The sequence below is a fragment of the Brachionichthys hirsutus genome, chromosome 16, assembly GCF_040956055.1.
Source record: "Brachionichthys hirsutus isolate HB-005 chromosome 16, CSIRO-AGI_Bhir_v1, whole genome shotgun sequence".
Classification (NCBI taxonomy): Eukaryota; Metazoa; Chordata; class Actinopteri; order Lophiiformes; family Brachionichthyidae; genus Brachionichthys; species Brachionichthys hirsutus.
Genome location: NC_090912.1, coordinates 10,672,198 through 10,681,637, shown reverse-complemented (window position 1 = coordinate 10,681,637; position 9,440 = coordinate 10,672,198). Strand labels below are relative to the sequence as shown.

Here is a 9,440-nt window from a genome sequence, read left to right as displayed (position 1 = left end):
ATTCAGTTTTTTGGTGTTGACCAGCCCTTCCCATTGGCCATCGCCTCCATCAGTTGCTCCACCAAGTATGGTTTGGGCTAGAGTGCTCAGTGTTACAGTGAAAGTGCAGCTATGTTAATTTCAGAAGCGTCAAGCAGCAGCGATGGACCCAAACCATCAACCATTAACTAAGGGTGTCAGTAAAACACACCTCTGCCCCGCCGGCTCCTGGAACCATTGTCAGTGAGTTACTTATTGGGGCAAGTTACCCTCTAAACAGATTGTCTTGGCCCTAGAGCTATGAAGAGTCAATTATCTGCCACGCCCCCGGGGGGGTCCCTGAATGTCAGCATCCTTGTCTGGTGGCACAGAGACACGTTAGGACCCGCAGGACATCATAGAACCTGATACACGATCTACAGCACAGTCAAACCGCAACTACTGTACTCAAACTCAGCAGTCCTGAGTAAATGAGCATCAGTTTTTGATTACAAATATTTCTCAGGAACCAAAAAAAGAAATCTCACAGTATAATGTGTTTAAATCTTTAGAATAATAGAGTTATTTTTCATTCACCATTAAAGTCTTCCTCTGAGGATTTCTACTGCGTAGTTGGACTTTGCCAACTAATTTTTGTATGGGAGGAGTCTGATAACATGTTGGGGGGGGTGGGGGTCAGTAATGGCTGAGCTAGTATGTGGTTTAAAATTGTACCTTCGTAATAGGATCTCCCCTGAAGACATACGCACACGCAAACAGCTCTCCCGCCTGCTAAATGAAACAGTTGAGGTTTTAATGGCCAGTTAACGAGGTGGGTAGATTTATGAAGTTGAGCTTTCACCCCCCCCCCCCCCCTCAAGGCAGCACATGCTGTTGTCAGCTATGTGGAGGGCTCTGCCTCTCCATCAACAGGAGACCCACGTAGGGCAGATACACGTGGCTGAGCTGGCAGCGCCTGCCTTCCCGCGTTCCCTCTGCAGAAACCACTGGAAGGGCTTTCCTCCACTCGCTCCTTTTGCCTCTTGCCGTTCCTGTCTCCATCCATCCGGTCCGAATCAACCTTCAACCTGCCATCTGTGGCACACACACACACACACACACACACACCTTCTATTCTAACAGGGTTCAGAGGACACACGTTAGCTGAGCACTAGGCCAAGCTAGCTTCCTTTTCATCGACACACACGCAGCCGTTGACATCTTTAAACAAACACACGAGAGGACATGGAGCTTTTTAACGCTCTCGTTTTAGCACATCAGTGACACAGGGTAAATAATAAGAGTGGAGAACACTATTTATTTATGTTTGGCCGAGTCAGCGTCTCCTCGCCCTCGCTTTGAAAGGGATCGCTGACATTAGTGGACGCCGATGTGTGAAAGTCCACTTTTTTATATTGTTTTGTTTGGTTCTCACATATCTTGACTTTCAACGTGGATACAGGGTATAAAGTTAAACAAAAATGCATGTCCCAGAAGTCTGAGCTGGTGTGTGGGAAGCACTTTGGAACAGCTGGGTTTATTTGTCTGGACTGTCACGGAGGCTGGCAACACACAGGAGGCTCGGTCCAGGCCCGGTCCAGGCCCGGTCCAGGCCCGGTGCAGGCCCGGTCCAGGGCCGGTCCAGGGCCGGTCCAGGCTTGGTCCAGACCCGGTCCAGACCCAGTCCACACCTGGTCCAGGGCCTGTCCAGACCCAGTCCAGACCCGGTCCAGGGCCAGGCCAGGCTCGGTCCAGACCCGGTCCGGTCCCGGTGCAGGCCCGGTCCAGGCCCGGTCCACACCCGGTCCAGACCCGGTCCAGGCCTGGTCCACACCAGGTCCAGACCCAGTCCACACCTGGTACAGGGCCGGTCCAGACCCCGTCCACACCCGGTCCAGGGCCAGGCCAGGCTCGGTCCAGACCCGGTCCAGGCCCGGTCCAGGCTCGGTCCAGACCCGGTCCAGGGCCAGGCCAGGCTCGGTCCAGACCCGGTCCAGTCCCGGTGCAGGCCCGGTCCAGGCCCGGTCCACACCCGGTCCAGACCCGGTCCAGGCCTGGTCCACACCAGGTCCAGACCCAGTCCACACCTGGTACAGGGCCGGTCCAGACCCCGTCCACACCCGGTCCAGGGCCAGGCCAGGCTCGGTCCAGACCCGGTCCAGACCCAGTCCACACCTGGTCCAGGGCCGGTCCAGGCCCGGTCCGGCCTGTTTCACCAGGAGGAAACAAGCTGTGTGTTGCTACGCTCTCTGCTGCTCTGGAACTAAACCTGGAGGAGGTTTTTTTTAAAGTGCAAATTTACACACTTCTCACGTCTGGGCATCATTGTTGCACTTAGAGTTTACATTTTGATGGTGAAAGGTGAAAAAAAAAGAAAATGAAAACTTATTTTGAAGATGGAAGGTCCTCCAATCAAAGCGTCCTTCAGTAATGTCTGTTCAAATGAACATTCAAAAATAAATATTTATTTGTTATAGCCAGTTTAAAAAGACTTTCTGTTTTGTATTATTATTTATCCTTCATGTATTTATATCGAGAAAAAAATACTGTACTTTTTTAGTATTTACCTGTTACAAAAGAAAAAAAACAGCGTTGTTTCTTCTTGTCCATTGTACTGAAGTTACAATTTTTAGTTCTTGTACTTTAGGATAAAATGCGTAGTTTTTTGTTCCTATAATGACCCTTGTGCGTAAATGTTTTGGCTTGTACGGGGAAACATGCACGGAGGGGTGCCCGAATCAGGCATAGGTTTAGACAAACGGTTAGCTGGAGAAATGAAAGAGTCTTTTTGAAGAAAACCAACTTCTTTGTTTGTCCTTTGTAGCTGCATTTCCTTTCTTTGTTGAGAGAGTTGTCTGTCAAACAATTCTTTAATAAAAATGTTATCTTATTCAGAGCTGTCAGCAGTCTTTTTAATGGTTTCAGGAGTGAAGAAGTTTGCACGCCGTGTATAACCCTAGAAACAGAAACGTCGCAATTCAAACTAACCGCACTTTGTCGACATAGCTGGTTCTTCCGTGAAGGTAAAAATGGAGCGACACCTGGAGGTGTGTGTTCTGGTGGTAGAGTTCTGGTCCCAGAGCAGAGCTGGAATAGCCATCAGACGCTCCAGCAGGTGCACAGGAGGAGATCTACATCACTGACCTGACACATCTTATGAAGACTCGTTCCTCACTGATCAGCTAATCCCCTTGTTGGACTATTTGGAAATGCCACCACCCGGATTACTGACTCTTTTAAGTGACTGCCTGTAATGGTGTTTTATTTAAATTTACATTACAATGTTCACTCCATTCGACAGACAGGCTCCCCTGATGAGCCCTTCGTGATCCAAGCGGTAGTGGATTAGTGGAAACTGGGGGCCAAACACAGATCACAGATGTTTCAGATCAACATTTTCTCTTTCCAGCTTCCTTTTCTCTTCCTCCACAAACACGTGATGTTGAAGGACTAAAATAAAACCTCAGCCTCATCACGTGGTCTCTACAGCTCAAACTCCTCCCCATCTCTATCTATCTATCTATCTATCTATCTATCTATCTACCTACCTACCTACCTATCTATCTATCTATCTATCTATCTATCTATCTATCTATCTACCTACCTATCTATCTATCTATCTATCTATCTATCTATCTATCTATCTATCTATCTATCTATCTATCTATCTATCTGTGGTTCTCGGCTCATCGACCTGTGAGCAGCCTAAAACTTGACACATAAATCAGTCTCCCATAAATAACGGCCTCACTTCCCTTTACATCTCCGTCGGACTATCAGACAATAAAAACACCAATAAGCAGCGATTGGATCTAATTTATTGCCTCGTAAAAACAGACGGAGAGCTCGGATCGGCTCCAGCATGAAAGTCAGTCCTGATAAAAAAAAAACAGTTACAGAGTAGAACACGTTACAGTAACAGCCGCGATCACCGAGTCCAAACGTGCAGCTGCCGTTAAAAACTCCCAAACAGCACCTGCATTCAGCATAATAATAATAACAATAATAATAATAATAATAATAATAATAATAAAATAATAATAATAATAATAATAATAATAAAATAATAATAATTATAATAATTATAATAATAATAACAACAATAATAATAATAACAATAGTAAAATAATAATATAATAGTAATAATAATAATAATATTACCCGTACACAGTAACAACTGCATGAATAGACACAATGAAATAAAAGGTTAGATCCTCATCTTCATCTTTTCCTCGCCACCAAAATTAAAAAAATAAGATCTAAATTTTAGATGACAAAACAAAACCATTAAAAGTGTGAGGAGCAACAAATCAGTGTGTGGCTGCAGCTCAGCGCGCAGCTTGTGTCTGCTTTGTGTGTCGCCGGCCGGCCTCGGCCTACACGCCGCTTTGCGCTCAATGGCGCTCAATGGCGCGCACTCCCACACGGCTTTGTTTTTCTGACTCCCTTTCCCGAGCCGGGGGGGGGGTGAAGCCAAATGGCATGGGAAAGACACGGAAACGGGAGAAGCGAATAGGCTGTGACCATTTAGAACATTATCCGCGTCGGGGTTTTTCCATAAAGAGAAATATATATTTCTGCGTTATATTCGCGCACATTCTGCACGAATGAAGCTAAAACACTGGGCCTGAGGGGAGAGACGGGACGAGCCAGGCTGGATGTTTCCTTGTTATTTATGGAGAGAGAGAGAGGCTGCTGTCAGGCTCTTTGCAGGGAGAGAAAGATTGATCACCGCACTTCTGTTTTTTCCACTCGGGGCTCCTCGGCCGTCCCATAATAGGCTACCCTGCGCTAAACTCCTTCCTGAGCCCTATAAAAAGCTCCATGTGCGCCTTGCTGAGTCTACTCAGCACACTCTCACCAACAATTAGTATTCACCTTACTGATTCCGTATGATCACGTTTCATATTTGGGAGGGCAGGAGGCCTGCGTGCGCGCGCTTTCCCTTTGTCCGGTTGCACGGTTAGCGCGACCTTGCTGTGAACTCCCGCTGGATAAACACGCCGAAGGTTTTAACACATACATCACAGTGGACGGAGAGAACCGCTGCGTCAAGCTGGAGGAACTCTCGGGCTGAGAATGTGTTCAGAGGATGGCTCGGCGCATGCTTCTCAAGGAAATACGCACGCTGAAGAAAACCCAACCAAATATAAATATCTAGTATATAAATATGCAGTTACATACCAACAGGCCGCTTCTCTCTGCACAGATACATCTAAGCTGAACGTCTTCTCCTGCATCTAAAGCCTTCTCCAAGTCCCCCCTGATAACTTCAGCTCCTCTCATATATTGATGCTTTGAGTGCTGCACGTTTTCTTTTCTTTCTTTTTTTTTTTTAAGGAGCCATATTGCAAGCGGTCCTGGCCCAATGTTAGGCGCCATTACATCACCCATAAGACCCTAAAATGAGGGAGAGATGCGCTATTGTTTGTGCGTTCAAACCGGCCTGGGATGCGTCGGCCGGCCGCCCACAAGGCGCACATGGCGACCGAAGCCCCCCCATCCCCAGAATTGACCCCCCGTTATGAGAAAACAATAGCAGCCGTCCTGTCATATAGCCTCTCCAAGCTACAGCATTTGGAGGAGAAATAATAATGCTGCTTCCCACAACCATCGCAGCCGCCAGGCCAGGCCCTCCGATTGGTGGATCTGGAACACATGACCAGGAATTGGCTGCAAATTCGCCCCATAGTTCTCCAGTTTATCCTCCCCAGGTCCCCATGCGCGAGTAATATCACCAATATACACAATTATTATATCGCCACCGCATTTCCGCCATTGCGGTCAGGAGCCGATATGCTCGTGCGTTTTTTTTATTTTTTATTTCGTTTCAATTTTCAAGAAGCCATATTCTGTTGTGTGTGTGTATGTGCGCGCGCGCGCGTGTGTGAATGTGTTTGCTTTTTTATTTTAGGGACGGGATTGTTCGGGGGTCTCGCCGTCTGAGGGTGAAACCGGTTCGAGGGAGCGATGAATTTTGAATTTGAGAGGGAGATCGGTTTTATAAACAGCCAGCCGTCCCTCGCAGAGTGCCTGACGTCCTTCCCTGCCGTCCTGGAGTCATTTCAAACTTCATCAATCAAGGAGTCGACAGTAATTCCGCCTCCCTTCGAGCATACCATCCCCAGCCTCAGCCCCTGCGCAGCCAGCCAGCCGAGACCGACTGCTAGGAGCCAGCAGAGCCGGAGACTATCCGCCACTAATGGCCTCCAGACGCACCACCTCGCCGCCCAACACTCATGTCCGCCCGGCCAGGCCCCCGCCACGGCCACGGCTACCCCGGCTACCCCGGCTGGCCCGCTGGCCCACGAGTTCCCCTGGATGAAGGAGAAGAAGTCGTCCAAGAAGTGCCCTAAGCCTGGCAGCAGCTCCAGCGGTGGCGGTTCCAGCATCACCCCTGCGTCGTCCTCCCCATCGCCGACCGCCTCCGGGTACGCTTCGGCAGGCATCGAGTCACCAACAGGTCGGTATGCGGGATTCTGGAGCGCGTGCATGTGGGAGTGTGCAGCCTTTTCCCCCCATGAATTTTCACTCAGCATCTCCGTTTTCCGCTTTAAAAACGAGCCGCTTCCCTCGGCGTGGATGTGGACGTGCTTGCGGGGGGGGGGGGGTACCGTGTCCTCAGTGCGCGCGTCCGTTGAGCCGCGCTGGGTCGACAGGGAAGCCATATCTGAACCACCCGCATTATGCTGCAGCGCATAACCCGATCCCGACAGACCCGTTCGTGCGCTGAAATACGCGCTCATTAACGGGAACGCAAAGCGTGTCCATCATTTATGGGTCCGTGTGTAGAATTTAGAGTCCAGAACATTCATGGACCTCTAAATATTTGTATCATGTGAATTTACATAATCAATTGTTTCCCTTGGAATCATTTATTGCACGTCCAGAACCAAAGATGGGGGGGTTCTGATGTTCAGAATCTTGCTGCTGCGTCTTTGTGCGGATCTGATTGCATCATCAGCATCATCTCCATCACCATGCTGGTATCACACATTCATAACACAAGCGCGATGGGGGCCATGTTGGATCGAGCAGGAAATATAATGGCGAGGCGAAGCCGCCGAGACAAATCTGTTGGGGTGGGGGTTGGGATAACGCACATCCACGCAGGGCAGGCTGCCCCCCCCCCCCCCCCCTCACCCACACACTCGATTTAACGGAAGCGGCTCTTTTTATCACCCATTTTCACACGTTCTGATTTCGCTGCTCAGGCCATGCTGCGTTTTGGCTTCTCATCCATTCTCACACTTCCTTGCAGAATTCCTCCCTATCCCATAATATATTCCTTCCCCTTCCTTCGCATGCTGTGGCATCGCAGGCTAAATAAACTCCAAGCTTATACATTTGAAGATCATCTGTCCAGTTTCTTTCTCCTGCATGTGTTTTTTCTTTGCAGCAGCAAATTGCTCCACTCCGCAGCGATGCTTTTAACTGCTGCTGTAATTGGGCGGCCTATTTTATTTTACGAGTATTTTCATGAGACTTTTTTTTCGTGTTTCATTACTGTTTTATGAGGAGCCGAGGGGATTCTTCCGCGATGCTGAGGCAGCCGCTTCTTGCACGCAATAAAGTTTTACAGGACTCTCACGGCAGCTCGACTAGAAATATAACATGAAAGTAAAAAATAAATGAACACAAAATAAAAACAAAAGAGACCAGCGATTTGGCCCAATAAGTCCGCCACTACTAATTCCTCTTGACTTGTCTCCGTGTCGCTGCAGAGCCGAGCCAGCCCGGCCTGGACGGCGGCGGCGGCGGCGCCGCGTCGCGCCGGCTGCGCACCGCCTACACCAACACGCAGCTGCTGGAGCTGGAGAAGGAGTTCCACTTCAACAAGTACCTCTGTCGGCCCCGGAGGGTGGAGATCGCCGCCCTGTTGGATCTGACCGAACGACAGGTCAAAGTTTGGTTCCAGAACCGACGAATGAAACACAAGCGTCAGACGCACCACCGGGACGGCGGCGGCGGAGGCGGCAATGAATCCAGCGACCCGGGGGGGTTCGAGCCCCTCGAAGGAGCCGACGCTTCATCCCCGTACTCCAGCCAACCGCTGGAGGCGTCTGGTACCGGGGAGGCTACGTCGGGGAGCGAGGCGGGAAGCGGTAATCCATCTTCGGTCGCCTACGCCAATGACAGCGCGGACAATACGCAGCCCACGGCGGGGGAGGGAGGCCGTTTGGGCCGGCCCGAACGCCCACCGCCGTCGGGAGCATCTGGCTCCACTGACGCTCCCGTGACCCAGCGCTCACCAACGGCGTTCACCGCCGCAGACTCCGACGACACCACGGGCCGGATGCAGCTCGGCGAGGCCGGCTCCGCCGCAGCGGCACCACCGGAGCCGTCCTTCTCTGAGCACCGGGAGTGCTCATCCGAGCCCGCCGCCGCCGCCGCGCTCCCGGAGCTGACCTTCTTTGCCGGGGAGGACTGCTTGTCGCCCAGCCTGCAGAGCTCCCTGGACAGTCCCGTGGATTTCTCCGAAGAGGACTTCGATTTGTTCACGAGCACATTGTGCACCATCGACCTGCAGCACCTCAACTTCTGAGGCTCGGTGGGGACGGAACGAACAATCGAGCGGAGGCCGGCGCTGGACTCCGAGACGCGTAAAAGGGCAACATTCCTGGAACCTTTCTCTATTTAAATTATGTTCATTTTTAAAAATATATTATGCCGTCTTTTTGCCCATTTTACTTTGTGGTTATAATGTAGTTTAAGATAATATTTCCCTTTATTTTAACATCGAAGGGATTTTTTTTTCACGATTGAAACGTTTCAGATTTTTTTATTTTTTATTTTTTCAGGTATTTATTGCTTTTTGAAATTTCTGTTACAATTATGAAGTGGATTCGTTTTGTTATTCTGGTGCAGCTTCATGGATTCTATAAACTTCTCAGGAACTGTTCACGGTGTCGAAAGCTGGACTGCGATAAATCGATTCTCTCTGAAGAGGAGACCCTGCTGATGACCCGAGTTTTAGACCCTTTATTTATTGAGATTCTTTAATAGTGAAAATCCAAATTATTTATTGTACACATATTTTCATAGTGTAATAATAATAATAAAAACACAGAAACATTTATGTCTTGTTGTTTCATCGTTTAAATTATTTTTAAAACTGGGAATAATAATTAGCAAATTGATTTTTAAACGAATGGAATGCAGTAAAGAACAATTGAAGCGGTGAAGACGATACTCTCGTTTAAAAACATGATCATTAACCCGTAATTATTTTATAGTCTAATTAGGTCTCTACTGCTGCTGTTTACACTGAACATTTTTTTAAAACAACGATAGTATTTTTTTTTACAAGACAATCATTTGCAGCTTGTTTAAATGACCCTCTGGTGATGTCTTAGAATGAAATACTTCGCACAGTATTTTATTGTTATTATATATTTAATTCTAACTGTGATGATTTGTTAGCTTTGCCGGGGGTGAGCTGGTGAGCTTCAGGGTGGGGCAGCATCACTAGCTCCACTAGC

The 9,440-nt window shown here is 48.8% G+C and overlaps 1 protein-coding gene across 1 annotated transcript; it reads left to right on the top strand.

Annotated features, from left to right (window-relative positions):
* The first annotated feature begins 5,928 nt into the window (after nucleotides 1–5,928).
* hoxb2a (homeobox B2a) lies at nucleotides 5,929–8,503 on the top strand. Its single transcript, XM_068749559.1, has 2 exons — nucleotides 5,929–6,421; nucleotides 7,683–8,503. Exons 1-2 carry the CDS (start codon nucleotides 5,929–5,931, stop codon nucleotides 8,501–8,503), a joined length of 1,314 nt encoding a protein of 437 aa, XP_068605660.1.
* Nucleotides 8,504–9,440: the final 937 nt, after the last annotated feature.

What these genes read in the sequence shown, in the direction of transcription:
- hoxb2a (XM_068749559.1), top strand. Translation starts at nt 5,929, where the DNA reads ATGAATTTTGAATTTGAGAGGGAGATCGGTTTTATAAACAGCCAGCCG. An exon ending in AGGCATCGAGTCACCAACAG is followed by an intron (nt 6,422 to 7,682) that starts GTCGGTATGCGG and finishes GTGTCGCTGCAG; the next exon opens with AGCCGAGCCAGCCCGGCCTG.